General features: G+C 49.7%; 1 protein-coding gene across 17 annotated transcripts in view; it reads right to left on the reverse strand.

Annotated features, from left to right (window-relative positions):
- Positions 1–890: 890 nt before the first annotated feature.
- The window catches only part of MAST2 (microtubule associated serine/threonine kinase 2), a 208,781-nt gene continuing 184,715 nt past the window's right edge, over positions 891–24,956 (reverse strand). For 15 of the 17 annotated variants that reach the window (XM_025420237.3, XM_049094439.1, XM_049094435.1 and 12 more), the window contains 20 exons: positions 20,624–20,833; positions 14,525–14,626; positions 13,353–13,485; positions 12,503–12,564; positions 12,148–12,233; positions 11,489–11,697; positions 10,338–10,476; positions 8,130–8,262; positions 7,180–7,345; positions 6,533–6,634; positions 6,152–6,274; positions 5,885–5,994; positions 5,515–5,669; positions 5,014–5,297; positions 4,707–4,904; positions 3,881–4,104; positions 3,561–3,683; positions 3,033–3,169; positions 2,737–2,930; positions 891–2,466 (listed from right to left, as the gene is read on the reverse strand). In XM_025420237.3, coding sequence (XP_025276022.3) covers positions 947–2,466; positions 2,737–2,930; positions 3,033–3,169; positions 3,561–3,683; positions 3,881–4,104; positions 4,707–4,904; positions 5,014–5,297; positions 5,515–5,669; positions 5,885–5,994; positions 6,152–6,274; positions 6,533–6,634; positions 7,180–7,345; positions 8,130–8,262; positions 10,338–10,476; positions 11,489–11,697; positions 12,148–12,233; positions 12,503–12,564; positions 13,353–13,485; positions 14,525–14,626; positions 20,624–20,833 — 4,410 coding nt within the window. In that variant the 3' untranslated portion in view covers positions 891–946. The remainder of the gene's footprint in view (positions 2,467–2,736; positions 2,931–3,032; positions 3,170–3,560; positions 3,684–3,880; positions 4,105–4,706; positions 4,905–5,013; positions 5,298–5,514; positions 5,670–5,884; positions 5,995–6,151; positions 6,275–6,532; positions 6,635–7,179; positions 7,346–8,129; positions 8,263–10,337; positions 10,477–11,488; positions 11,698–12,147; positions 12,234–12,502; positions 12,565–13,352; positions 13,486–14,524; positions 14,627–20,623; positions 20,834–24,956) is intronic. The other 2 variants (XM_049094434.1, XM_025420243.3) reach the window with 1 other exon arrangement.

Here is a 24,956-nt window from a genome sequence, read left to right on the forward strand (position 1 = left end):
TGGCTACAAACATGGTCAGGTCTGTAGTTTCATCTTAAGTGGGCCTTTTAACAAGTAACTAACGTCCCCAACCATTCAAAACTCTTCCCTCTCTTGGATTGTAGGAGTGGACTCTATTCTAGCTGCTGCTTCTAAGTCTTTCATTGCCTTAAATGCTAGTGCTCCTCCGTGTACCACTATTGATACACACTGATGGTTCTCAAATTTCTATCTTCAGTCTAGATCCCCACTGAGTTCCTGGCCCATGCATCCAGTTATCTTCTGGGTGTCCATCAAGTACCTCAAATATATCCAAGTTTAACTCCCCTCCTCCCTCCACCTTTTTTCCCTCATTTTCTGGCTATGAACCACTTCAAGTTAGAAGATCAAGGTGGCTTCTGGAGTCAAGGAGAAACCTAGGTTCTAATCCTAGTTCTGCCCAAGCTATGTCACGATCTGAAAACCTGAGGTCCCCCTTCTGTTAGGCGGAGATATTAGTTGCTACGTGGTCTTCTGTGGTTCCCCATCACCTATAGAAAGTCTAAACTCAAAAAAAAAAAAAAAAAAAAAAAAGAAAGTCTAAACTTCTGGAAGTATTAAATATGGCTTTTGCCTAACTCACTTGACCCATTTCCACTTTGGCTTCAGTTCCTTGACTATACCAGGTATATGGTAAGTGCTGAACTCTTTGCCTGGGTACTCCTACTCTTCTAACCCAGCAACTACCACCTATCATCTGTTCTTCAGGTTTGAGCTCAGATGTCATGGTCTCTGGGAAGCCAAGTAGGGTAGGGCTCGGCAACCCTCCCGACAGGGAGTGCAAAGTGTGTGATTCACCACTGTATTCCCAGCAGCAACACAACCTTGAGGTACATTTGTGTTGACTGAAAGAAAGAAGCAAAAGACAAAGATGGTTTCCAAGAGCATGTATTACACAGGTCTGAGTGCAAGAAATGGCAAACAACTGCTATGTTTGCTTTAAAAGCTCATCAGGTACCAATGTCAAGTCCTGATGCTTTTGAGGGCCCCCTGGGTCTCGGCCCCTCCGGAGCGGGTTGGGCCCAGACTCCTGGGTGACGGGGCAGCTTCGGCATGGAACGTCCTGCCTCCTGTCACCTGAAGCATCAGGTACTTTGGTGATGCCCAGGGCTGGCTCCTCTTTCTCTCTCTCTGCACACTTGGGCTCCCATAGCCAGCTTTGGTGGGGAAACTCGCGAGGGGGACAGACCAGCCCAGGGGCACCAGGTGGCCATGACTTCCCCTCCTGTCTGGAAGACAGGCTCTCAGGGTGGGCTGCAGTTATGGTCTCCACATCCTGGGAGCTGGCCATCCCACCTCCCACTGTTGCCTTTCTGCTTGGGGATGCCCTGTCTGGATTCTCAATAAAAGATTTCCAAGACCATGGGCCTGGCTCTCCAGTGGTGGAGGAGGCAGCAGGGCGACTGGTGGGGAGAAGTCCTGAAGAGCTGGGACAAAGTGCTGTTAGTGCCTGGGTGTGGAAGTGCTGGGCCTTCCAGCAGCCTTCAGGAGGGGTGGGGTCTGCGGGTCCAGCCTCCCCGAGCCCGGAGGCCGCCGATGAGCACCTGGCAGCCTCCTCAGAGGCCTGTGGGGCCCCAAGTCTCCTCTGGGGGACACTAGGGACTTCCATTCCGGGAGGCTTCAGGGTGACCTCTGTCAATAGGCCTGGGACCATCGGGCCCTGGCTCTTGGGGTCCCTGGCCAAGAAGGCATCCTCTTCCTCACCCGCTCCTCTGAGGGGTGGGACCTGGCCCGCTGCAGGTGCTGGTGCTAAGCTCAGCTCCTGTGCACCTTGGCTGTTCTCGGGCCCCTCCTCGGCGTCATCCTCTGAGGAGTCCACCTCACGGATGGCTTCCTGCTTCTGCAGCGACTCTCGCCGTTCGGCTCGGTCCTGTCGGAGGGTGCCTAGGGCCCACGATGGAGAAGGCTGCAGCACCCCCTTTCCTGGCAGTGGCCCCTTCCCAGACAGCACACTTCTGGTCCCGACTGCCTCCAGAGGGCCGACTTCCCTGGGCGGCAGTTCCTTCTTTAGCTCGGGGTGGGGCAGGTCAAGGCTCTGCTTCCGAGAAGTGGCTAGCTTCTTCTCAGAAGCAGCAAGTGCAGCCGCCAGTTTCTCAGCTGACTGTACTCTCTTGAGTAGTGGTGAGCGGGGCGGCTCCGCACTCTTGGGCCGTGAGAGCTGCCTGCCCAGGGGCGGCGACAAGTGAAGCTTGGCGGGAAAGGCCTGGGCTCCGTGGCCAGATAGGGGTGATGGGGAGCGCTGGGGTGAAGCTGCTGGCGGTGGGGAAGGGGTGTGGGCCAGTGGGGACAATGGGATGCTGCCGGCCGACTTGCGCCGTGGAGAGCGGTACTGGCGCTGGAGCTTGGGTGCCAGGCCGTGCAGGGAGCTGGGCCGTGTGTGCCCAGAGCCGGCTGGAGAACTGGGCACGCTGGAGCTGGGGGAGCTGCTCTGTGACGAATTCCCTCCCACTTCGCACATGGACAGACACACAGACAAAGGCAGAGCAATGTTAGCAGACAGACACGACTGCGGGCGAGACAGGCCTAGCCCTGGGATGTCCCAGGATCAAGGTGACCCCACCAGTGATCCAGAGTCCAAGTTACAGAAAGTCCTTCTCCAGCCCTGTCCCCTCCTCCCTGAGACTGCGGGGGTCTTTCGGGGGTGGGGTGAGTTTCAGAGTGGGACCACGGAGAAGCACAGAGGGGCTGCCTCTGCCATCTGCGGGGAGTACTTCATACCTGAATGCACAGCATCGGGGGTCACTCGGTAGCCCTGAGTGGGAGACCGGGGGGAGAGGCTGTGGCTGTGTGTGGGAGAGCCGGGCCCGCTCTCCCCTGATGATAAGGATCGGTTAAGGGAGGAAAGGCTGCGGCTGGTGTGCAGCAGGGATGCCTGCTTGGTGATCTTCCGGAACAGGGAGCTCCTTTTTCTGCTGCAGAAACAAGGGTGTCACAGGGCACAGCATATACCGACCGGGTCCAGACACCAGGGACCCCAGGACACACTAGCCCCCTCGTGGCTCAGTCTGGCTCACCTTTCTTGCCCATCTTTGCCCCGGCTTCGCTTACTCCTCCGGGCCATCTTGGCCTTGTAGCTGCCCTTCCGAGCTGGCCCCACTTTAATGGACGTGTTCTCCAAGGGCGTGGTTGAAATGGACACTTTGTTTCCACTCTGGGGAACAGAGCAGGAACCCAAGCTAAGGCAGGGAAGGTCCTCTTGCTCCCACCCTTACCCTTGGCGTGGCTACACCACGCCCGAGCTCTTGCCCTTGCACCCACAAGTCTGAACTGCAGGCCTGCCTTCCCTCCCCACAGATTAGGAAATGGCTCCAACTTGAGCCTGGGCGGTTTGGGGTTGAGACAGTAGAGAAGAGGTTCATCTGTCTTGTTCTTCGGTCCTATCCATGTCTCAGAAGGATCCCTGGGCCTTGGTCAGTGAGGATGTTGCTTTCCCGTGAAAACCCACTGCTATGGGTACGCATCTCTCCCAGTCCCCTATGGCCAGTCACGGACTCACCAGGCTGGGGACATCTAGGGACCCCAGAGGCACAGCCGGCACTAACCTTCAGAATCAGCTCCACCACCTCTGTGTGCACCAGCCCGTGCACAGGCTCCCCATTGACGTGAGTGATGAGGTCACCCTGACGAAGCCCCGCCTCACTGGCTGGACCGCCATCCTCCACGTGCTGCCCCAGGGGGAGAACAGTCCTCAGCCTGGGGCCTGAGCGTGAAGTATGGGGCCTGCTGCCGCGGTGACCCACCTCCCTTGGACCCCTGAGGATAGTGTGGGCAGAGACAGAAGCAGGGACAGGCAGGCACTGGCAAGGGGAAGGCAAAGGAGTGATGAAATCGGGAGACAACAGGTCTCCATGGCCAGACATACCCACACCATGTGGTGCACAGTGTAGACATCCGAGTCACCCATGTAGACACGGATGGCTCGCAGGGTAAAGCCATACTTCTTGCCAGCTCGGTGGATGATGATGGGGGGCCTCGAGCTGCTGAGGGCTGGCAAGAAGTCCCTGCTTGGAGAAGAGTCCCTGGATGATGGGTTGGATGACTGGGAATGTGGGGACATGGGGCTGGCCAGTGGGGAGCAGGTGTGTTCTGGAGAAGGAAAGACAGGACTGAGCAGGCCAGAGGACCCGAGCCTGGCTGTACTCCCAGCCCCACCCAGGCCACTGACCCCAGGCCACTGTCGTCACAGGCAGAGCCCAAGCCCAGGGATGCGCTCCCTGCAGACTTGGAGCAGCAGAGCTCCTCACATGCGCAGACCCTCCCCAGGAGGCGATGGCAGCTAGCAGAGTGCGTACTTGCATCCATCAGGGGCCACAGATGTTCTTCGTCCATGTTCAGACATCGCCATGACCCCATGAGCTACCACTACTGTTTGGATGAGGAACTCAAAGCTCAGAGGTCAAGCAATTTTGTCAAAGAGCCACTTGGTGACGGAACCAGGATCCGAATGTAAGCTGCCTCAGAACTTGTGCTCCTTACCCAGCGCCATCCTGTGGCACATGCACACGCCACCCAACATCAAGGCACAAGGCACAGCTTTACAGACCTCTGGCCTCACAACCAGGAGGCTCAGTGACACAGTCTCCCGGATACCTGCTCCTCAATACACAATGCCCAGACTCCTGCCGCAGGCCCACAGAGATTCCAAGGCCCCTCCTGCGAGCTTTAGCTGAGTTCCCTGGGGGCCCTACCTGCAGGGATGAGGAGGGACAGGGTTGTGGCTGAGGCAGACTTGATCACTTTGTTGATGGGGCGAGTGGTGCGCTTTTCCACAGAGTCCCCGGAGAGCAGCCGGTGGCGGGCCCTGCGTACCGCCAGGTCACTGATGGCCTTGGCCGCCGCTCCCTCGGTCGGCTGTGGGGTCCCACGGCTTCCTCGGGTCTCCACAGCTGTGGGCCCAAGGGAGCAATGAACCATGCTATGCAGCCGAGCCTCCCCCACCCTGCCTGCCTGCCGTATCCTCTGTTCCAGGCCCTCGGGCCACCTGCGGGGCCACACCTGGGCTGGAACCGGAGCTCTGGCCAATGGGCTCCTCGTCTAGCTTCAGCCGCCGCTCCACTGTCCGTTCGGGGACGGGCCCAGATACCCCTTCTCCAGAAGGGGGTGTCAGAAGCCATGTACCCTCCTGCTGCTGTCTCCTGGGGGTGCTGCTGGCCTCATCGGGGCCCTCAGGGAAGCGAGGGGCATCCAGGAGGCCTGAGCAGCGGCGTCGCACCGTCAGTGGAGGGCTTGAGTCACTCTCCGTGTGAGAGGACTCGGACACTGACAGCCGCTTCCGCAATCTGAGAGACACGAGGCCCAGGGTGAGACACAGGCAGTTTCCCTCCTCCAGCCTAGGCTCCCATAGGGGCTCACAAGGGTTATAAGTCACAGAACCTTTTTCCTCAGACATTCCTCTGGAAGTCATGCTGTGACGCCCCCTCACTGTCACCAGTACTCTGCCCGCATCCAAATCCCACCCCCGATCTATAACAACGAGGGTGAGCTCTGGGTGCTCACATCTCAGGGGAGCCAATCACCCAGCTCCGGTCTCGGCCCTTCAGCCCTGCCAGGCCATCAGAGCGGTCGTCCTTCTCCTCGCTCAGGCTGCGCTTGGTGGGGGCTGGTGCCCGGCGCTCCTCGAGCAGTGAGAGCCGCTCCATGCTACTATACACCTGTGGGCACAGGGTCTGCGCTGGGGACAGGCCCCGATGGCCACACCTCCCTTCTGACACCCAGGAACTGGAACCAGTTCTCCCCTTCCCTCTTCCATACCAGGTGACCCTTCAGGGCCTGTCAGGCCGGAAGGGCGTCTGGGTATCTCATTTGCAGGTCCGGCCCCATCCCCTGCTCCTCCCAGCAGCCCCAGCCTGCGCCTGCTCTGTCGCACCTTACTGAACCTCGGAGAGCACGAGGAGAACTGGCGGATCTCCAGGCAGCCATCCTCACTCGCTTCGTCCTCGTCCTCGGAGTCCACGTGCTGGTAGCGCTCTGAGCGGGCTGGGTCAGACACGCAGGACAGGTCCCCTCAGAGCCCCTGGGGTGCCTCCTTAGGACCCTTATCAGACCTTGCTCCTGATGCCAAGTTCAGGGGCACAGGTGTTTCTGGGCAGACAGGTAGGATACCCACTCCTCCCTGTCCCACCAGTGGCCTTACTGTCAAAGTAGCTGGTGTCATCTTCTGATTCCAGTTGAGGAATAAATTCAGCCTTCTGGCGAAGAAGTCCTGTCCAGTCCAGACCAGTAAAGAATGAGTGCTGCTTCACCTCAGTGGCACTGCCTGTAGACAGGAAGGGTGTGGGCAAGGGCTCGGGGTGAGCCGCGTGGAGTCCAGGCCAGCAAGTCCAGTGAGAGCCGAGACCTCAAGAGGCCAGTCCTGAGGCCTCAGCTCCAGCACCTTCTTGTGCCCACAGGAGCAAGGCGGTCTCAGGATCAGACACGCTGTCCACACCTGAAGCCCCAGCTTCCCGGATACATGAACTCAATCTCCCTCTTCCCTCTTCCAAGTTATGAGAAAGGTCAGTGGGGCCTGTCCTACCTGTCCCCAGTCTCTCCAGAGGGTTCTGGTGGAGCAGTTTAGATGTGAGGTCCTGGGCATCTGGTGGCAGTGCATCATCCCCCTCAGGCCACACAATCTCATCTGAAGAGTTGGGGGTAAGAGGGAAGGAGTGGGTTAGAGGAGGGCCTCTGAGGCTGCAGGTGGAGTGGGGAGATAAAGAGGAGGGTCCCAGGATAAGATATGGGGAGAAAGGCCTAGAGGGCCCTAGAGCCCCTGAAAGCCTTGCCTGGGACCAACTCCTTAAGTTCTATAGAGTCCTGACCTCCTACACACCCTCCCCCATGGGCAGCCCTGGGATCCAGGCCTTCCCCTGTCCTGAAGCTCTAGCTTAGCCTGGCTTTACGCTTTAGACACTAGTACCCTCACACAACCACAAACGTATACTCATAGGCCACACACACACACACACACACCACAGGCACACTCATGTCCATATGGGAGAGACATGAACACAAACAGAACAAGCCCCAGGTGACAGAGTACACTTGTACATACACATGCACACATCTAAGGGGCAAGCATACACAATTCAGAATAAGAACTCATAAGCCTCAGAGGTGCATGTATAAATCATATTTGTGGATCCAGACTCTGTCTCCCCAGTGTGCCAGGGTGATGATACCTACCACTGATCACTTGCCCAAAGAGCTCTTCCGGAGTATCTCCAAAGAAAGGGACGCAACCCACCAGGAACTCATACAGGATTATGCCCATGGCCCACCAGTCCACTGGCTTCCCATAGCCCTGACGCAGGATCACCTCAGGTGCAATGTACTCCGGGGTCCCGCATACCTGGGCAAAGAGAAGCCAGGCTGGCTCAGCATACTGAGGCAGCACACTGGCGTGACAGCCGAAGGGGTGGGGATATTCCCACCTCTGGAGAAGAAAAGTCTCTGAATGAAGACTCAGCTTACTTTGGTTAAAGAACAAGATCAATAGGAACCCATGGTATCAGAGTTGGAACTGTTGGTTGGGGGGAGTTTATGTACTTTCTAATGAACCAAAACATGTAATTCTATCCTGGAACAACCACTCCCTGAGCCCTCAACATCTCTTTGTGGCATAAAGTTCCCACACCTGGCCTCTGCCTTCCAGTCTCTCAAAGGACAGATCCTACAGTCACATGACTATGACAGGGACTTGCAAACAGTCACCAACTGAACTGTCAAATCAGGGAACATCCAGAGGCTACTCTCAGGAAGCTTGGCCACAACCCAGTGGAAACTTGGAGCTGTGTTCTAAGAACAACAGGCTTCAGAAGAGCCTTGCCCCTGCCTGAGGCCAGGAGGTTCAGGACTAATCTCTTGTTAGTCTCTGAGAGTAACAATGGTTATATGACCTATTTTCCCCAAACCCTGAGGAAGGAGATGATTTTGGATTTATATCCATATGATTCTTGTGGCCCACCCCATTTACCAAACGTCCTACCTATCTCAGTGCCTCCTTGGAACCAAAAGGTGGAAAAGATAGGAATTCCCATCTTAACATCTAGCTACAGGGTAATAAGCATGTGGCTCCTCACCCTTATTCTCAAGTCTGAAACTCAACCCCCAAGGTCTCAACCATCCTTCCTCACCTGCTTGTCCAGGAACTCCCGGGCATCCTTTTCAATGTGGCCCTCGTACAAGTTTGTGGTCAGGCTCATGAGGCCAATTTTAGAAAGGCCAAAGTCAGTAAGCTTGATGTGCCCCATGGATGTAATCAGGAGGCTGGGAAATCAGACACACAAGTATGGGGTTATTTCCTGGAGTACTGATTTTAGCATATGTCAAATTGTGCCACTCAGCCTTCTACAGGCTCCCGTAGGGCATAACAGGGTAGCTTCAGAAGGGAGACAGGCAGCTATGAAAGAAAAAATATCTCTGGCTTCGTGAGGACTACATTCTGCATGAACAGCCAGCCTGCCTTTTGCCCATTCCCCCAACTCATCAATGTTTACTACCCTCAGCTGTATTCTGGACTGGGAACAGGGACCAGCCAGCTGGGGACACTTTGTCCACAGAGCAATCAGGCTCATTCCAAGGCTGCAGCCACACGTAGGCCCCTCTCCTCCCTGGGTGTCTACAGTACCCAGCTCAGGGTGAGGGGAGAGGGGCCCATAATCTTGTTCTATATCCACAGGTGGTTTTCTAGAAGGGTTGGCTGGGAGAAACTGAGAGAGGATCTCATAGAAAATGGTCTCTTTCTTCTCCTGTCACATATTCACCCCGAGTCATTTCATTTCATGACAAGGGCTTCACCCGACTGCCCCTTTATTCTAGGATTCCCAAACAGCATCTGACTTCTTTTATGAGCTCTGTGCCCACTAACGGCCCAGATGTCTTACAAGCACCGTGAACTCAACCCTTCCAAACAGAGTCATACCTAACTGGTCCTCTCCACAGAAAATGACCTTTATCTCTGAGCTCTGTGAAAAGTACTTTATTGATTATTTATAAAGATATTCTGGCTCCTGAAACGTCTTAAAACAGAGTAACTAACACAACAAAATAGGAACTATTATCCCATTTTAAAGGCAAGGAACAGGAGGCTCTCAGGTTTGATTAATGGATCCAAGCTCAAGGAATTAACAAGTGGTCATCTGAACTCCGGTCTGTCTAGTGTCAAAGCCATTTTCCACAACAGAGGCTTATCCCCATGCACTAGTCCTGACGGGGAATCTGGAAGATATCCCCCACTCCTGCTCCCTTCTCTCCTACCTCACCCCTACCTGTTGGTTTCCTTTCTACTTCCTAACAATATCCCCTCTCTTCCGCATCCTGCAGGCACGGTTGGTTTGGGCTTGGTCTACTGCAACAGCCTCACCATTTTCCTGCTGGCAGAGTGCTGTTTCTAAACTTAAACCACAATCTGAGTGTGCCATTCTATCACATACCTTTGGCTAACAGGCCCTCTGAAGACTTGCTAGGACCCTTTAAAATAAAACCCACTTTAAAAAATAAATAAATAAAAATAAAACTTACTTTACAAAATGACTCTTGATAACCCAATCCCTGCCTCTCTCTCTAGCCTTACCTCTTACTACTCTGACCAATTAACAATCTCAGTCTCCGCATACTGTACTGTAGTTCCTGGATCACATTCTCGGATACTTGTGCACCTTTTGCAAATCCTGCTTCCTGGCTTTAGAAAGCTCCTCTCATCTTTTCCCATCTGACCAATGCCCTCTGAGAAGTAGCCTATATGCAGATATTTCTGTTTCCCATACTAAAGTTCTATAGGTCAGGGATTATTTTACAACCCAGATTATACGGACGCCTGGGTGGTTCAGTGGTTGAGCATCTGCCTCTGGCTCAGGGTGTGATCCCAGGATCTGGGATCGAGTTCCACATCGGGTTCCCTGAGGGGAGCCTGCTTCTCCCTCTGCCTGTGTCTCCGCCTTCTCTCTGTGTCTCTCATGAATAAATAAATCTTTTTTTTTAAAAAGACAAACAACCCAGATTATAGCACTTGGCCCAGAGAGGTCAGTAAATGTCAGAACACTTGCTCGGCCATCTCCTAGATGCCGATTCTTCTGTTCCTCCTTTGTTCCCTTAGATGAGCTCCTTAGTGACTCTTACATGACTCTTACAGGTCTTATGATGCCACTGCCAGAATGGCTAGCAATGGTCTTTGCATTTGGGATGGTCAGGGGCTCGAGTAGTAAGCCTAGATAGAGACCCACATGAGCACTGTTTTCTGGCAGCCATTCTGGGATAAATCCAAACATGCTATGTCTGCCCCCATTTATCTATAGAGACCCAAGAGGGAAACCTTGGACAAGGGACCCAGAGAGGGGGCGTACTTGTCAGGCTTGAGGTCACGGTGCACGATGCCGTAGTTGTGTAAGTATTCCAGGGCTAACACGGTTTCCGCAAAGTACAGACGCACCATGTCCACGGGCAGGGCCCCAATGTTCTTCAATAGAGTGGCACAGTCTCCTCCTGTAACAAGCCCAGAACAGTATGAAGGAAGGATCGAGTTCCCTACTCAGGATTGTCTCAGGCTTATAGTCTCCGAGGCCCTAGAAGAGAGAGCCTCATGGAACACCCCAGTGCTAGAGACTGGGAATCTAGCTCTTATGCTGCTGGTCTGGGTGCAGACAGAGTGTGGAGAGGAGTCGGCAGGAGGTGAATCTGCCAATGGCTGTCAAGGCCACTGTTCAGGCCAGAGGGTAGGAATCTGTCCTCCAGGGGACTTGCAAGGGTAGAGCAAAGTTATTTTAGGGTGGAAGTCCTGTATACAATGAACACATCTGACTGAGACTTCAGCATTTTGTCCACTTATGTCCTTCCTGTTGACTAGCCTTTGGTTTTTGAACAAGGTAACCTTGTGAACTCCCAGCACGTACTCTCTGAATTAAAAGGAGAGTGTTGTTCAGTTTCAACTTCAAGACTTAAGCAAAGTGTCTTTGGAAGCTGTACGCAGCTGCCATCTCTCCCCAGATGCCCCACTATGCTCTTCTACTCCATCCCCAGAGCTTCTGTGTGGCCTTAAGGGGCGTCCCCTTCACAAGCCATCGGTCAGGGAAATGGCATTTCTTTTTTCTGAGGGTCCATTTGCAGTCCTCCCAGCATGCAACCCTGGGCTTGTGTGGCCTGCTATCTCCTTTGTTCCTGCCTGGCCCCAGCAGTAGAGACCATCCAGGCTTTGGGATGCAGGATTCTACAGCTGTTGGGCTGATACATCTTGTCCCAGAAAGCCTGTCTTTGCACCTGACATGGGCAGCCTCATGGCAGCTACTATTCCAGAAGCCTCTCCCTGTGAGGGGCAGGGAGCCTTGTGCCCACTGTGGTCAAATGGTCTCTGAGATCCTAAGGCAGAAACCAATGCCAAAGAGAGATTGGGAAGCTGGGCCCTGAAACTTTACTCCTATACAAAGCTGTTGGTCACAGCTTAGGGCTAAGCCTCACATTGTGCCTTGGTCTCCCTGCCAGGCCACCTTTCCCACAGTACCTTCAACATACTCCATCACCATGCACAGGTGGCGCTTGGTCTCAAAGGAGCAGAACATGCTGACCACAAAGGGGTTCTCAGCAAAGGTCAATATGTCACGCTCCACAAAGGCCTGCTGGATCTGGTTCCGAAGGATCAAGTTCTGCTTGTTGACCTTCTTCATGGCAAAGCGCTGCCGGGTGGACTTATGCCGCACCAGGAATACAGCCCTGGGAAACACAGTCCATCCCATCTCCCATGGACCCTCAGCAACTGGGCTGTGCTCCCCACCACCCAGAGCTGGGGTGTCTAATCACACCCTATAAATGCGCAGACCAAAGGAACAGGCGTGTGCTTATCGATGAGAAGGATCTGGGCCCCTGCCCACAGAGCTCTTCAATTTCCCAACACACTAATCCTGAGGACACAGTTCAGTTCTCCCCCAGAGCTCAGGAAGAGGAGGAGTGCTACCAAGAGGAGTGGGGGCCTTGTCAAGAAAGGAACAATGCTCAGATGTCAGAGGACTGAACTCCTGTCTCTCTCCAGGAGGCTCTGAGGTCGGAGAGGGTCTATCCTGAGCATGTGCTGCCCAGAGGATCAGGTATCCTACACTTCTAGAAGGAAGAGCCCAAGGGCTGACCTAGCTCCAATCCTGGCCACACCCCAAGCCCTGCCTTTACCCATAGGCGCCATTGCTGATGAGTTTAATAGTTTCGAAGTCCTCCTCAGAGGGCGTCCTTTTAGATGTCACAGATGCCCCACGGCCCTGGAAGACAAGAGCAAAGGCAAGAGGCAAGCGTGCTTCTTAGAGCCCACGTGCTGGGGAAGCCAGAGCCCCAGCATCGGGTCAGCGCCTAGTCCCGCTGCAGCCCCCACCCATTCTTCCCAATGCAGGAGCTGAATGGCTTCTGAGATAGTAGGTGCTACCATCCATACCTCCCCTCCACCTTCACACATCCTCTCAAATAGGACTCGTGGTCCTTTGGTTCATAGGGCCCAGCCTCCAGGATTGGGGCAGAAGCTCAAGGTCTTTACCTCAACCGAATCATCTGTCTCTGGAGTGTCAGGACTGTCATAGCTGCTCAACTGGGCCATTTCTAGAAATAAAGCAAGGGCAGAAGAGAAAGGTGTGTGCAGCAATGTCAGGCATCTCAGCAGTCCACTCACATCACATGACAGGTGCATGCAAGGCAGGCATTAATATTTCCCGCATCAGTCTGGGGTGCAGGTACAGTCCTGTGGCTCTATCCTCAGAGGAGTCACAGCTTTTGGACTTGTTTCCCAAATTACATTGCCACTCCTATCTCTAGAAGTCCAGTGCCATTCACAAGGTCTGGCAAATTCTAAAAAGCTTCCCTCAAATTTAGGACAATTCCTGGAAAACAGGGCCCAAGGTTGGGCTACTGGTCCCCATCCTGCTTCACCGTTGAGGTTGGGAAGCAGGGAAGCAGGAGCAGGATGACTAGAGACCAGTGACTTAGAAGCCCACGCTCCACAGGGGCATAGTGTGAATGGAGATATCTGCTGAAGCCCTGGGTCAGGACCACACCAGAGTCACAGGAAGGCTGGTAAGGGGGCCCAAAAGGAGGTAAAAAGGCAGAGGAGGTGATCATTTTTGAAAATGTAATTGTAGTCCTTTGCTGTTGACCTCTTCTGACATTAGGCTCCAGCTGGGCCCATGGCAGTTCAGGTTGGGTCACACCAGGCGGATGTGAACGAATGTGAAGGAGGGGCTACACTGTGACAGAGAACACTGGGTTCTTTAGATGGCCCTGAGGCCTCTGATCGTGTCCATGTCCAGTCTAAGCCTCTTCTTCTAGTGGCCTTCCCGTGGTTAGAGCTTGTTGGCTACGGTGTGTCTGTAGCCACCAGGGAGCATGCTCACCCTCCAGTGGATCCCGTGTGAGGCCCAGCTGACTAACGATGTAGCGGGGAATGTCACATTTAATCCCTTGTCCCTCTTTGGCATGGCCCTCGGCTGCTTCCAACAGGTGGTAGAACTCTTCCGGGTCAAACTCCTGTGCCAGGAAAGGGAGACAGTGAGTGGTGAGGGCTACAAGTGAACGCCTCTTTGATTTTCACAGCACATACCCAGGAGGATGAACAAGACTTTTTCTTTATGATGGGACACTTGCCACCGAGCACCCAGAAACATCATGAATCGGGGATCTTAAGAATAGGGACAAAGTTGTCTTCCAGGTCAGCTCCAGATCAGACCTCCTAAGCATAGGCTGTCTTCCTGACAATAAGAACCAGACTTTTTGGTTTCAAGATGGCTCAACCTATTCATCTGATCCAGAGTCTCCTGCGAACCAGATGGTATTGTCACACATAAGCGCACACGTACACGCATTCCTGCCTTCAGATGTTTACGAAGCACCCCCCATGTGCTAGGGGCTGGAGAGCCATGTGGACAGCACAGCACTCTTTATCTATCCGGAGCACAGAAACATGAGGGTTCCAGTCACTGGGCACCTACTAAGTGCCACAGCCTGGGCTAACCCCTGCTAACACTTCTATGACCTCAGTGAGGAAATCAAGGCCCACAGAGAGGCACTGACTTGTTCTCTTGCACCCTGGACTCACCTCAGTGGCAACACTGTTTGCAGGACCATAATTATTATTTCTAGGTCTCCATGCCTCCTATACGAGGCACTACAAGACTAACTCCACTGCAGAGGGAGCACCTTAGGATCAGACACTCTGCTTTGTTCATGTCTGTGTCCCCCCCAGTGACTGGTATGAAGTAGGTGCTCAATAAGGTGCTCCCTCATGACAAAGTGAAGCACTCGACTTGTGCTGACCGACCTGGCCTGTGCTCCTGACCACCCAGACCTCCACTCTCCTGGGCCCTGCTCGGTGTGAGAGGGCCAGGCTGCTACCCCTCAGGACCAGCCATTTTCCTCACAGGAGCTTGTCTGGGCCCCCATGCTGGCATATCATAGTCAAGTAAGGACTTCAGCAGCAGAAATGACAGTGGTGCTACCAGTTTTGCTGTTAGCAGGAGACTTCCCCTATGTGCCCACCCCCTCCCGACCCTCCTAGGAGCCCACTCACCAAGCATTCCAGGAGTCGAGCTGGGCGGGCGATGACAATCATCAGCTTCTTCACCAGCTGCATCACAAAAGCTACTTCTGAACTCTCTGAGCGCTCATGAGCCTGTAGAGAAGACAAAGGTTGGTTAAGTAATCCCCTGGCACAGTGTGGTTGGGCTAATGCAGGACTGGGCTGGGCAGAGCTGGCTCTAGGGAGAAACAATTGGGTGGTACAGAGACTTTTGAAAAGGAGAAGGCCAGTGCGCTGTGAGAGGGAGCTTTAGGACTCTATGATACTAGGGAATGTCACAGACACATGTGGCTTTACCTGTTTCTCCAACTAGACCCCAGTTCAAGAGGCAACTCTCAATGGAGCGTTCACTGTTCACTTCCCACCCCAGGCAGAATGTCAGGAATAGAAAGACTTCAAAGCAGGAGTGAGGCGACCAGATAGGTATTTTAGAAAGATCACTCTGGCTGTAGTGTGGACAGTGCACTAAAGAGCATAAGCCTAAAGCAGGAAAATCCATTAACAGGCTACTGCAGTTAATGTGCATGAAAAAGGCATAAATCAAGGCAGGAGGAATGGAGAGAAACAGCTTGGGGCTATTTACAATGTAGATAGAGCAGACCTGAGGGTTGGAAGCAGCAAGAGAAGGGTACTGCAACTACGATTTTAGGGAGATTTCGGTGAACCCACAAATGAAATAAATACAAGAATGTAAGTAGTTCAGGTAAGGTAGGTGGAGAGGACTTGCTTGGGGCTATTTACAATGTAGATAGAGCAGACCTGAGGGTTGGAAGCAGCAAGAGAAGGGTACTGCAACTACGATTTTAGGGAGATTTCGGTGAACCCACAAATGAAATAAATACAAGAATGTAAGTAGTTCAGGTAAGGTAGGTGGAGAGGAGTTGCAGAGTTTGAGGTACCTATACTAGATACTTTCTTGGGTATTCACTCAGCCCGGGAGACTTTATCTTTTTTATGGAAACTGCTCTGACGTCTAGGAGCTACATTTGTATTGTGTGGCTGTCCCTTCCATCCCACCTCCAACAGCTCACCCGTGTGGATGACTCTCCTAGGACTTTAAAAATGGATGGAAAGACTGTTACTATCTGTGTGACCGAACCATACAATCTCCTGGCGGGTGAAAAGGGCCGGTCACGTCTACCAAAGGGATTGAGCTAAAGCAGCACAGAACAGAAAGGCATGAGAGGAGAACGACCACTTCCCGAGCTTTCCACAGCTTCTGGTTTCTGGTTGTGGTTCCTTAGGGCCAGGCTGCAGTCCTGCCTTCAATTCTCTAAGACCCACCCTTTCATCATTATAATGAGCTTCCCCTTCCTGCTTATACTACTCCTGAGTGGGTTTTCTATTATTTGCAACCAAAGAATACTAACCAATCTGGGAAAAGCGGAGGAGTTTTTGTGAAGCAGCCCGCAACACGGATCTGGAGCTAAGAACAAGGAGGACAAGGCCAGGAGGGTGTCCTCAGTGTGTGGATGACAATGGAAGACACGGAGATGAAGCTGCCAGGGAGAGTGTGAAGGAAGGCAGAAGAGGAGAACCGACGCACAGAGTGGTGCCCTGTGGGACACCAGCATTTAGTACTTTTATTTATTTTTCTTTAAAGTGGGTTTAGGGATCTCTGGGTGGCTCAGCAGTTTAGCGCCTGCCTTTGGCCCAGGGCGCGATCCTAGAGTCCAGGGATCGAGTCCCACGTCAGGCTTCTGGCATGGAGCCTGCTTCTCTCTCCTCCTGTGTCTCTGCCTCTCTCTCTCTCTCTATGTCTATCATAAATAAATAAATAAATCTTTTTAAAAAAATAAAGTGGGTTTATTTTTTTTGGGGGGGGGGGGTTAATCTCTATTACCTAACATGGGGCTCAAACTCACAACCCTGAGATCAAGAGTTGTATACTCTTCCAACTGAGCCAGCGAGGTGCTCCCTAAAGCAGCTTGAACACCAGCATTCAAGAGATGGGCAGAGAAAGAACTTGTGAAGGGGCAGCAAGACTGTAAGACTTGAGAGATCAGTGTCATGACCCCAAACAGGGAGAAAGGTCCAGAAGAGGGATTCATGGTATAGAGCTGTGAAGACAGATCAGGATGGGAAGAGAGCACGGGACCTCTTTGGCAATTGGTCAGTTTGTTCCTTGGTGACTTTTGCCTGAAACAGTTTTAGTGGGATGGTGGGAAGGGAAAGTAGAAGGCAGAAGGCTGAGCAGTAAACAGGTTGTTAGGAAAGAAAAATAGCAAATAAGGACTACCTAAAAAAAACTGGTTATGAAATGAAGAGAGAGGCTGGGCACTTGATGAAAACTCATTTATTCTTCAAAGATTCAGCCCTAACATCAACTCTGTGGACTATCATCTAAGTCCTCTGCCTGTACCCCCCTCAAACCCATGAGAACAGGAAGTAACTGCTCCCTTTCCTATGTTCTGTTTGCTCATACCACAGGGTACCACAAGTTGTTTTATAATTAGTTGCCCGTTTCTACAGCTACACTGTAGAGCCTTGTAAACAGAGAGATCGTGTCTTTTTTATCCCTTATGCACCAAGACTAGCATAGTGTCTCTTACATAACTCACATCAATGTTTGTTGATTAAGTGTTTGAAAACAAGATCTTAGGCTCTAGAATAAGACAAACCTGGGTTTGGGTTCTAGCTCTGCTACCAAAAAATGGGTTACCTTGGGCTAACCTAACCTCTTTTTTTTAAGATTTTATTTATTCATGGGAGACGCTGAGAGAGAGAGGCAGAGACACAGGCAGAGGGAGAAGCAGGCTCCCTGGGGGGAACCCGATGTGGAACTCAATCCCAGGACCCTGGGATCATGCCCTGAGCTGCAGGCAGACATTTAACCACTGAGCCACCCAGGTGTCCCAAACCTAACCTCTATTAAAGCTTTGGTTTCCTCATCTATAGATTTAGAGAATAACAGTACCTTACTTACAGTGGGTTGTTGTGAAGATTAGATAAATTAAATGAGATCATGTATTGTCTAGTATGCACTCAGTGCTCTATAAATGATAGTGACTTTATTAAAATATTTTATTCATTTATTTGACAGAGAACATAAGCAGAGGGGGAGGGCAGAGGGAGAGGAAGAAGCAGACTCCCCACTGAGCAGGGAGCCCCTTGCGGGGGCTCAATCCCAGGACCCTGGGATCATGACCTGAGCCAAAGGCAGCTGCTTAACCAACTGAGCCACCCAGGTGCACCTATAGTGGTTTTATTTTAAATGTAAATCTCACCATGTCATTTTCCAAATTAAAACCACTCAATAGGGCAGCCCGGGTGGCTCAGCGGTTTAGTGCCTGCCTTGGGCCCAGGGCGTGATCCTGGAGGCCCGGGATCGAGTCCCAAGTCAGGCTCCCCGCATGGAGCCTGCTCCTCCCTGCCTATGTCTCTGCCTCTTTCTCTCTGTCTCTGTCTCTCAATAATAAATAAATAAAATCTTAAAAAAAAACCACTCAATTTCCCCACTGCCTTCATGATAAGATCTAAGCTCCTCAGACACTTCAGCCTTTGCCCTCCTGCTCTAACTTTTCAAATTCATCTACTAACTTTCCCCCCCTGCAGGCATCCTTCACCTATTCCTGCCAAACTAGTCTCTGCAATTCCTGGAATGTACCAAGTTCCTTTATACCTCTCCGAGTGGCCTGATTCCAGGGCTGGCTAGTGCCAGCTCCTGGTGGGCAAACTGACCATAAGTGGTTGTCACTGTGTATCCTTTATTGTTCTCATGATACATTTACTGTTTACATTTGTTTTGTTGCACACAGGTCTGTAAACATGCCTAAGATATCTGTATATAGCTTGGGCTTTGTAGCTTTTGCTTATTCAAAATTCACATGTTAATGACTTACAATGGTGGTCTACTTTGGGCATTATGTGGTTAAAAAAGAAAATACTTCCCCTCAAAAAACTTTTTAACGTGGAAACAATAAATTTCACAGAAAAAAAAAAAAAAAAGAAAAAAGAACAAAAAACTGTTTCCTAGGTCTGGTGAACTCCTACCTACTCGTCAAGACTCAACTTTTCCCGAACCCTCCATGAAGAGTTAGTATATTCTCTGTCCTCAGAACAGACCTCTATTATTCAGTGCTCATCAATCACAATCACTTTAATACACAAAAGTGAGATAATTCATGCAGAGGACTCAGTGTAGCGTCTGGTACACAGGACACTTAATAGATGATAGCTGTTCCTTTCACTTGTTGATGGGTCTGAACCCCATTCAACAGTGAGGTTCTTTTTTTTTTTTTTTTTTAAGATTTATTTATTTATTCATTCAGAGAGAGCGAGAGAGGCAGAGACACAGGCAGAGGGAGAAGCAGGCTCCATGCAGGAAGCCCGATGTGGGACTCGATCCCGGGTCTCCAGGATCACACCCCGGGCTGCAGGCGGCGCTAAACCTCTGCGCCACCAGGGCTACCCAACAGTGAAGTTCTTGAGCTGAAACCTGCAATGAAGATTTTTCTGCATCCCCAGGGCCTAGCAAATTAGGGAACAGATGAATGCACTGACTCCATATTCAGTGTTCTGATTGCACCAAATAGCCGGCTCCCAGAGGGCCATGAGTCAGGAAATTGCCTGAAGGTTTTGGGCAAATGCTGACTTTAGCATTTCAGAAGGTCATTTTAGATAAAGGGGCAAACTAGGAAATCACTCCACCTTGATTCTTTACCTGATGCCACAATCCCAGATTCCTAGCCACTGTTAGAAAGTTATTCTCGAACAAAGAGTTGCTAGGGATTTGCATGAGAATTTAGTTTGCTAAAATCATACTTCTACAATGTTCAAATTTAAGTATTTCTCCTAAAATCAGAAAAAAAAATTTGTACGAGGAAGCACTTTTTCATCTATTAAATCAAAACTTTCCTCACTGTAACTCTTGCCCACTTGGTTAACAGGCCTTTGAGAGTAAAGGGCACACATCTGCCACCTATTATGTATGAGAAATCTTCCAATATTTGACAGCAATGATCATGGTCATCTTTAGTCATCTTTCCCTAGATTCAACTGTTTCCTAATTAAAAACAAAACAACTCCCTGCTCCTAATTTCCAGACTCACACACTGAAGTCCTATTTGATCATTAGCTCTGGGTTCTCAGCTCAGTTGGTACTACACCAGAGCAAGGTCACATGTCTGGAGGTAATAGGGGTCTAGATTAGGAAACACTCTAGTGCTTGAAGGCATACATGTCCTCCCCACTATACTTATGGTATAATACAGGGCAACTGTATTATACCATGTGATTTGAGTGGGAAGGCAACTGACCACCTTAGCGTAGAGGCTAACAGGAAAGCAAACCCTGGAACAGGAAGCAGTGCTTGGGAACTCACTCACCTGGGTGGCTCAGTTGGTTGAGCATCTGACTCTTGGATTTGGCTCAGGTCATGATCTTGGGGTCATGGGATTGAGTCAGGCTTACGTCAGGCTCACAGTAAGAACAGAGTCTGCTTGAGATTCTTTCTCCTTCCCTCTCCCTCTGCTCCTCCCCCGCCACTCGCACATGCGTGCACTCTTTAACATAAATAAATAAAAATCTTTAAAAAAAAAAAAAAAGGTACTCACTGTATACTCTGGTCTTGAGCATCTCTTGGTTACTTTATCTCTAGCCTCCCAGAGAAGACTTTTCACAACGGGGAAGATCAGGTCTCTAAACACCTAAATCCCTACTACCAAACTTCTCATTACATAAATACAATGTCAGCAAACAGATAAAAGTATAGTGCAAGCCCCAGTCTGTTTTCCTTTGGCTGAGCAGAACCAGTCTGAAGGTTCTGCTTACAACAGTATTTCCAGCTAGAAGAGAACCCACCACAGTCACTGAGGCCACTTTTAGGCTTTGGGTCATAAACTTAGATACTTATGAATACTACCAATGTTGGAGCCTCAGGTAGAATAAGTGGAATCAGAAAAAAAGCAGGCTTCTATTATAATGCAGGGGACTGAGGAGGAACCGAAGGGGGTGGGTCCTGCATGAGCAAGGAGGTGACAAACTGGCTGAAAAGATTGGAAACACCATTAATGCCTTTATCTTCGCTTGGAATAAATAACCCACCACTTCATGGAGCATTTACCAGAGTTCCAGCACAAGGATACTCACATCTTGTATAAGTTTCTCTAAATTCTCTTGAAGTTCATAGAAGTAGTGTGATGTAATGAGACGATTCCGAGATTTATCCAGGCAGTCTCGGGCCATCTCAATCACCTGATGATGAATAAAGCTCAAGGTTCCATCTGCCAAGGGCAACACGCTATCTGGAGTGTTGGAGGAAATGAATTCTGCAAGACGCTCTTCCATTTGTGCGGTAGCCTGCAAATATAAGCAGGAAAAGTGACATATCCCTTCTAGTTCCAGCTCAGTTGGAAGCTCAGCCTGGACTAGTAATAGCCTGAAGATAGGCTCTGTGATCCTGGTTTCCTGATGCTGCATTTGGGGAACTTGACAACTGGACACATGAAAAGATCATCCTTAAGTCAAGTCTAAATATAGTCAAGGGGCACGTAGGAGGTTCAGTGGGTTAAGTGTTCAACTCCTAGTTTTGGCTCAGGTTGTGAGATCGAACCCTGCATGGGGCTCTCTGCTCAGTGGGGAGTCTGCTTCTCTCCCTCTCCCTTTGCCCCTCCCCCTGCTCGTGTGCTCTCTGCTCTCTCTCGCAAATAAATAAATCTTTAAAACAAACATAAACAGTATAGTCAGGGCCCTCTATCATCTGGCCTTATCTGTCTCCCCGCCGCCCAATCCTTGGATGGTATGCTCATTTGCTCTGAGGACCTGGAAGTGTTTGCTGCTCTCCCCCTGTAGCATGTTGCTTCATACCTGTTTATGCTGTTCCCTGTGGGTTCACCTGCCAGGCCTGCCTGGCAAACTCCTATCATTCCTTCTAATCTCAGTTCCCACATCATCTGCCAGACCAACTAGGGTTTCCTTTCCTCTGTCCTGCCACTAGCCCTCCTGATTGTATAAACCTACTGTATGAACACTGCTGCTTTCTAAAGACTTCTCTGCAAATTTCAATTCAGAGAGAATTTGATTTATCTCAGGATCTTCTTGCTTGACCTTAGGGCCCAACTAGACTAAGCAGATGCTCAGAGAGTGTTTGTTGAAGGTGTGAACCTGCCTCCTCATGGACCTGGACCCTCAGCAGAGCAGAACAGGAGTCTGGCTCAGAAGCCTCTTGGGGACCTAACTGCACAGTTAGGCCAAGTGATAAATTACACCAGTCAACAAGTTCCTAGCTGCCTATTTAGGACTTGGTCTTCTTTGCTTTGCCACCAGGTGGCAACTTCTGATTTCCAATTGGGTTTAGGGGTGTGTGTTTCAGATATTTTCACCAATTTTCACCATAAGCATTTTTGCCACAAACATTTTTACTGCACAACTAAATGGCCATAAGGCAATTTTGCTGTAAAAGAAAATAATAACTGGTTGACAGCATTGTTTGACAGTTTCGTTTCATTTCTCCAATGATGCAGAATTCCCATTCATCATCTAAATCTTAGCCTTCGGGGATCCCTGGGTGGCGCAGCGGTTTGGCGCCTGCCTTTGGCCCAGGGCGCAATCCTGGAGACCCGGGATCGAATCCCACATCAGGCTCCCAGTGCATGGAGCCTGCTTCTCCCTCTGCCTGTGTCTCTGCCTCTCTCTCTCTCTGTGACTATCATAAATAAAAAAAAAAAAAAAAAAAAAAAAAATTTTAAATAAAAATAAAAAAATAAATCTTAGCCTTCATGACAGTTTATACAGTGGCTCAGAGTTTTGAATCCATATGCCCTATAGAAATTTGGAAGGTCTATAAATGGACATGTGACAATATGCCAAGGACAAACAAGAGCATGGAAGGCTTTCACAATACAATACAAAGCTCAGTTATAAGTATGTATCCTTATGGGACACCTGGGTGGCCCAGTCAGTTAAGTGTCGGACTCTTGGTTTTGAAGCTCAGGTCGAAATTAAGACCGCATCTAGCTCTATGTTTGACTTGGAGTTGGCTTGGGATTCCCGTTCTCTCTCCCTCTGCATCCCTACCCCTGCTTGTGCTTTCTCTCTCTCTCTCAAATAAATATTTTTTTAAGTTTTATTTTTTTTAAGTTTTTATTTATTTGACAGAGAGAGAAAGAAGCAACAAGCAGGGGGAGTGTGAGAAGCAGATTTCTCATCAAGCAGGGAGCCCGATAGGGGACTTGATCCCAGGACCCTGGGATCATGGCCTGAGTCAAAGGCAGATGACTAAGACACCCAGGGGCCCCTCCAGTTTAGTGCCTGCCTTCGGCCCAGGGCATGATCCTAGAGTCCCGGGATCAAGTACCACGTGGGGCTCCCTGCATGGAGCCTGCTTCTCCTTCTGCCTGTGTCTCTGCCTCTCTCTCTCTCTCTCTGTGTCTCTCATGAATAAATAAATAAAATCTTTAAAAACACACACACACACAAAACCATACTCTAATAGAGAAACTGACATTTCTTTTTTTGAATATTTTATTTATTTATTTGAGAGAGTGAATGAGAACAAGAAAGCATAAGCAGGGGGAAAGGCAGATAGAGAAGGAGAGGCAGACTGCCCACGGAGCAGGGAAGCCTGCTGCAGGGCTTGATCCCAGGTCCCTGGGATCATGACTTGAGCCGAAGGCAGACCCTTAACCAACTAAGCCACCAAGGCGCCTCTAGAAACTGATACTTCTTTTAAAGAAGGATGAAATTTTGGTGAAAAAAAGAAAAAGTGTGATGTTGAACAAGAAGATGAATCTACAGGTAAAACCAAAATGCATAATACTAAGACCAAAAGACTTTGAAGACAAGTGCTTAGGTACAATGAACAAAATAAAATCAGTTATTTGTGCTGTATTGCCATGAATCTACACTATACATTTTGAATGTATTAAAATATTTTATATTTTGCAATAGCCTTTGATTTTGTTTTTCTTTTTCTTCTTTGTTTCCTTATGCCCCTTTTAATGACTATCCTTCATTTGTTTTCTGGGACCTTATCTTTTACAGCAAAATTGCCCAGTGGCCAATTAGTCATGTAGTTAAAGTGCTTTTGGTGAAAACTACCTAGAACTGTAAATATAAACCATATGTGCACACAGGTATACAGTGTGTGGAGAGAGAAAGAGGCTTGGGGAGGAGAGAGGGAGTGGAAGGAAAGGAATCTTAACACATTTTCTCTAACACTGCATCTTTACATGAATGGAGACATGCATACAAAACACACGCAATGCTAGAATGACAACACCTAATAAATATAAGGAGGAGGAAGAAACATGTGAGGTGCATTTTAAACACTACACACTCCTAATTTAATCATAATTTATGATAAATAAACTTTATTTAAATTCAATTTAGTTAACATATATTGTATTATTAGTTTCAGGGGCAGAATTTAGTGTTTCATCAGTTGCACATTGCTCATTACATCAAATGCCCTGACCTCCTTAATCACCCAGTCACCCCTTCTTCCCACTCACCCCTCCTCCAGCAATGCTGTTTGCTTCCCTAGAATTCAGTGTCTCTTATGGCTTGCCTCCTTCTATATTTTCATCTTATTTTTCCTTCCCTTCCCCTATGTTCATCTGTTTTGTTTCTTAAGTTCCACATGGGTAAATCTTATGGTATTTGTCTCTGATTTATTTTGGTTAACATAATACCCTCTAGTTCCATCCATTTCATTGCAAAGGGCAAGTTTCCATTCTTTTTGATGGCTGAGTAATATTCCACTTTATAGAAATATCAGGTCTTCTTTATCCATTCATCCACTGATGCATATCTGGGTTCTCTCCATACTTTGGCTATTGTGGACATTGCTGCTATAAATCCTGGGATCACCACATTTGTATCTTTGGGGTAAAATACCTAGCAGTACAATTGCTGGGTAGTAGGGTAGCTCAATTTTTAACTTCTCAAGGAACCTCCATACTGTTTTCCAGAGCAGCTGCACCAGCTTGCATTCCCACCAGCAGTGTAAGAGGGTTCCCCTTTCTGTACAACTTGCCAACATCTGCCATTTCCTGAATTGTTAATTTTAGCCATTCTGACTGGTGTGAGGTGGAATGTCATTATGATTTTGATTTGTATTTCACTGGTGCTAAGGGATGTTGAGCATTTTTTCATGTGTCTGTTGGCCATTTGTCTATCTTCTGTGGAGAAATGTTTGTTTATATCTTCTGCCCATTTCTTGACTGGATTTTTTGGGTTTTTAGGTGTTGAGTTTGATAAATTCTTTATAGATCTTGGATACTAGCCCTTTATCTGATATGTCATTTGCAAGTATCTTCTCTCATTCCGTTGGTTGCCTTTTAGTTTTGCTGACGGTTTCTCTTGCTCTGCAGAAACCTTTTGTCTTGATAAAGTTCCAATAGTTCAATATTCCTTTTTTTTTTTTTTTTCTTGTCTTTGGAGACCTGTCTAGCAAGAAGTTGCTGTGGCCAAAGTCAAAGAG

This window comes from Canis lupus, chromosome 15 (genome assembly GCF_003254725.2).
Source record: "Canis lupus dingo isolate Sandy chromosome 15, ASM325472v2, whole genome shotgun sequence".
In the NCBI taxonomy this organism is placed as follows: domain Eukaryota; kingdom Metazoa; phylum Chordata; class Mammalia; order Carnivora; family Canidae; genus Canis; species Canis lupus.